The sequence below is a fragment of the Penaeus monodon genome, chromosome 29 (genome assembly GCF_015228065.2).
Source record: "Penaeus monodon isolate SGIC_2016 chromosome 29, NSTDA_Pmon_1, whole genome shotgun sequence".
NCBI lineage: Eukaryota > Metazoa > Arthropoda > Malacostraca > Decapoda > Penaeidae > Penaeus > Penaeus monodon.
In genome coordinates, this window is record NC_051414.1 from 10,902,803 (window position 1) to 10,903,638 (window position 836).

At 39.0% G+C, this 836-nt stretch overlaps 1 protein-coding gene across 1 annotated transcript in view; it reads right to left on the bottom strand.

Annotated features, from left to right (window-relative positions):
- Window positions 1-836, bottom strand: part of LOC119591951 (propionyl-CoA carboxylase beta chain, mitochondrial-like) — a 12,123-nt gene that overhangs the window by 2,467 nt on the left and 8,820 nt on the right. The window contains exon 7 of the mRNA XM_037940705.1: window positions 340-548. Within this exon, the coding sequence (XP_037796633.1) occupies window positions 340-548 (209 nt within the window). The remainder of the gene's footprint in view (window positions 1-339; window positions 549-836) is intronic.

The window sequence follows — 836 nt, forward strand, 5'->3', positions numbered from 1 at the left end:
AATATATGATGTATGATAATTAATAATATGAGGGGATTGGCTATTCTAAGTTCAGTGTCTTCTTTCTTGAAACATTGCAATCAATAATATGATATTCATAAAAGCCACAACTATCTTTGAAGTGTAGTTCACCAAGGATGGTTATTGTAGACACTTTGGTCTTTTCTGGGACAATGTTTCTCTGTGATGGAACACTGTGTGACCACTGTTTGATCATTTCACAAATGCACAGCAGTGGTTACTATTTTTAACGAGCCTTATGAGGATACAACAGTATGACTTCCTATATATGCTAAACATTCCCTCTCGTACAACCTCAAATATCCTCTAACTACTGACCTTCCGTGTGATGACTGTAATCTTGGGTACAGTGGCTTCAGCAAATGCATACAGCAATTTAGCCCCATGGCGGATGATGCCTCCGTATTCCTGAGCAGTGCCAGGCAGGAACCCTGGCACATCCACAAAGGTCACCAACGGGATGTTGAAGGCATCACAGAATCGCACAAAACGTGCACCCTTCACTGAGGAGTTGATGTCCAAGCAGCCTGAGTTTGTGGAGACGGAGAGTTCATGGTACTGTGACATGGTTAAGAAGATAGTGCAGTCGCATAAAATGATGAGGAAGTGGTCTAGTGCAAAGGATTTTTTTTCTTCTGATAAAATTTTATAACCTTTCCTTCTTTCTAATGATCATTATCATCAGTGATTTTTTTTTTCTTGGTGTCTGATATCTGCTAAATATCTCCTAATATGCTTATTCCTTTGTCACTTTACATTCTTTTGGGGTTTGATTCAGATAAATATGATTACATTTTGCAGAACTATGGAGGTGG